This window comes from Amblyomma americanum, chromosome 1, assembly GCF_052857255.1.
Source record: "Amblyomma americanum isolate KBUSLIRL-KWMA chromosome 1, ASM5285725v1, whole genome shotgun sequence".
NCBI lineage: Eukaryota > Metazoa > Arthropoda > Arachnida > Ixodida > Ixodidae > Amblyomma > Amblyomma americanum.
Genome location: NC_135497.1, coordinates 334241286 through 334244669, shown reverse-complemented (window position 1 = coordinate 334244669; position 3384 = coordinate 334241286). Strand labels below are relative to the sequence as shown.

General features: G+C 50.7%; 1 protein-coding gene across 1 annotated transcript; it reads right to left on the bottom strand.

Annotated features, from left to right (window-relative positions):
• Positions 1-1816: 1816 nt before the first annotated feature.
• LOC144121064 (uncharacterized) lies at positions 1817-2758 on the bottom strand. Its single transcript, XM_077654000.1, has one exon. It carries the CDS (start codon positions 2756-2758, stop codon positions 1817-1819), a length of 942 nt encoding a protein of 313 aa, XP_077510126.1.
• Positions 2759-3384: the final 626 nt, after the last annotated feature.

Here is a 3384-nt window from a genome sequence, read left to right as displayed (position 1 = left end):
CCTCATCGTCCTGTGCGCCGCAAAGCAGATCATCCACATAAATGCAGCTTTTCAATACATCTGTCGTTGCTGGAAATTCATCCTTCATTGTTTCAAGGTGGTGCTGAAGCGTTGCTGCCAGGAGAAACGGGCTCGATGTGGTTCCGAAGGGTATTCTGGTCATTCTGAAGTCTTTGATCTCTGGCAATGGCCTGCCTTCTACAGGGCTCTCGGCGAACCATAGAAACCTTAGCGCATCGCGGTCCTCTGGCGCTACACTTATTTGAAGAAATGCCTTTTCGACATCAGCGACGAGCGCGACTTTATGTCGCCGAAAGTTCAGCAGGAGCCGAACGAGGTCAGGATTTAAATTCGGACCACACTCGAGGTTTTCGTTCAGGGATTTAGCCTGAGCACTGTGTGATGAGGCATCGAAAACTATCCTCAGTTTGGTAGTCGTGCTGCTTTGCCGCAGTACGGGTTGATGGGGCATGTAGTACACTCGCTGAGAGTCGCCGCAAAGTGTGTCTGTTGCCCTCTCTGCTATGCCTTCGTCAGTTAAGCGCCGCATTTCAGAGTCATAATCTCTTATGAGACTCGGGTTCCTGCTTAACCGCTTCGTTAAATACCGAAGGCGATTCTCCGCTAATCCGCGGTTGTCAGACATTTCCACTTCGTCTTTCCAAGGAAGCTTTACTTCGTAGCAATCGTGGATCTTCTTGCTATTTTTAGAGAAAACCTCCAGGGCTTGGGAGTCTGAATTTTCGGTCGATGTGTCTGACGCACCAGTGTTTTCCAACTCCCAGAACCTCTTTAGAATCGGAGCGGTTTCTAGATCAGCCATGGTCGTTCTCATGACAATAGTATGTGTGCAAATTGTTCCTTGACATTTGGACAGGACTTGGCCCTGAACTGCCCATCCAAATACCGTCTCGATGGCAGTCAGTTTGTTGGGCAGCTTTCTCACCTTCCCTGTGATGCATTCCCAATACTGATCGGAGCCAATCAGCACATCAATCGGTGTGTCGCCGTTAAGAGCCGAATCATCACCCAAAGGAAGCATCAGCTCTCGAAGTGTTTCTCTGATCAGTTCGTTGGGGCAGGGGATACTCTGTTCACATATGGAAGGTGTTTCTAGGGCTTCGATTTTGTACTGCGCTTTTGGGTCGTCTCGTCGGAAGAGGCACACTTCAACTCGCCTGAATGTGCGTCTGGTCTGCCCTCCTCCAAATACTCCCACCGATAGTAACTCTGTCCCGAGCAATTTGCACCCAAGTTTCCTGGAGCAGTCTTCTGTTATAAATGTTCTCTGACTGCCGCTATCGAAGAGAACTCGAGAAATCTTTCTTGCTTTAGTCCCTTTGTTCAACGCTGTAATGGTAGGCATTAGGACTGTGCGGCGAGTAGGGTCCTTTTCTGCCCCTGAGGCGTGCAGGCTTACTGGCTGTACCCCTTCTTCGCCCGACCGTGCGTTCTTGGCTTCGTTGACAGTAGGGTCGCACATCGCTGTCGCATGTCTGCGTTTACATCTCTTGCAACTGAGTTTAACCTTGCATTGCCTCGAACGGTGTCCATGCTTCGTGCAACGAAAGCATCCGCCTTTTTCTGTGAGGACTGCCTTCCTTTCGTTTACAGTCATCTTCGACTCGCACTCTTGGCTCTCATGTGTCTTTGAGTCGCAGAACACGCATTGCATGCAGATGGCTGCATCGTGCAGGGCTGAGGCCGAAGAAGGGCGAGCGTGCCCTCGATGCTTTCGTGCCTTGTGCCCATCGAAGTGAGAAGCAGGCTTACCATGTGCGTCGTCGGGCCGGTCCTCTAGCGTCCTCTCGCGGCTTTATAGCTCGAAGCGGAAGAATCTGAGCAGGGAATGCAGTGGCGTCAGCTGTGAGCTGTCCGACGACGATGTCGTTGAACCTGAATCGTCGACCACCGCCGGCGTCGCTTCCTCTTGGTTCTCAGCATGTGAACGATGATAGTCCAAGATCAATTCTTTCGGGAGAGCGCGGAGAAGGACAGGATAGAGCATCGCCTGGTAGCCATCGTCCCCGATGCCCAGAGCCTTCAGCCCCCGCATGTGAACCTGTATCTCATCGTAAAGCCCTCTCAAGGCTCGCACATTCCTTGCAGAGAACACCGGTTTCACGTCGATTAGGCCCTGCATATGATCCTGAACCAACGCCTCAGGGCTTCCGAATCGTTGTCGCAAGATGTCGACCGCGTCGCTGTAGCAATCACCTGATGCCTGCAGTCCGGCAATTGCAGTCACGGCCTCTCCGGTCAGCAGCGTCTTCAAGTAATTCAGGCGGTCGATATTAGAAAGTTCGGTATTTTTGTGGACTGCCACCTCGAATTGTTCCCAGAATGGCTGCCAGTTTTTCCTTTTGCCATCGAATTTTGTTAGTTCTAGTTTCGGTAATTTGATTCTTTGAGCCGCAGAAGCGCTACCAACGGTAGCTTGAAATCGGATTTCCTTGTCTTTGCTTGCTTGTTCAGTTTGCTCTTTCTTCAGATTTAGTCGGCAAATGCAAGTAGCAATCTTGTCACCATACTCGATGACTTGCTCGAATTCAGCCTCCGCTTCGTCATCTTTGACATTTGGCTCGATTGCCGCATCTACGTCGTTGAGTTGTTGTTTGACCAATCGTAGACGTTCAAGAAGCACGCTCACCTTTTCGTTGGTGGGTGCTTCCTCGGCAGCGAGGATGTCGTCCGTTTCTTTAGTCAGCCGTGTAGCTTGACTTCTGACGGCCTTCCTCTTTTTCTTCAGAACATCCATGTTGATGTCGTTGGCACGTTGAGTCGTTGGGTCCGGTCGATGTCCCCGTTTAATCCGTTCCCGGGTTTCGGTACCAAAGTTTTGTTGTAGAAAACTAACTGATTTAGCTTTCGTTTCTAATGACAGTAGACTGTTATCGTTTATGTAACTTCGGTTATTGCAAGGAACAAGAAACAATCAAACTGTTCGTTAGGAGGGGAGCAAGAGCTCGAAAAATTACATGCTCATCGTTGGGGCTCCCCGCTCGTTCTGCCCCTTTTCCCTTGCCCCTCCAGACGGAGGAGCTCTCTGCTGGTCTCAACCTTTGGCCCTCTCCCTCGGGTTCCCAGAGTCCCGTCGCACGAGGGGAGCCGCCGCCGGCCATAAACAAGCGAGAGGTGTCTGGGTTTCGTCTCATGAAGCGTATTTGAGAAAATCACATACAAAGGACACACAGGTTAAACACAAAAAGAAAACGAAGTTTCAACAGTCAGTGCACGTTAAAGAACCCCAGTTGGTCGAAATTTCCGGAGTCCTTCTCTACGGCGTCCCTCATAGCCTGAGTCGCTTTGGGACGTTAAACCCCCGTAAACCATAAACCATATTTCACTCCCTTCTTTATCCCTTCCCTTACGCCACGGTTCAGG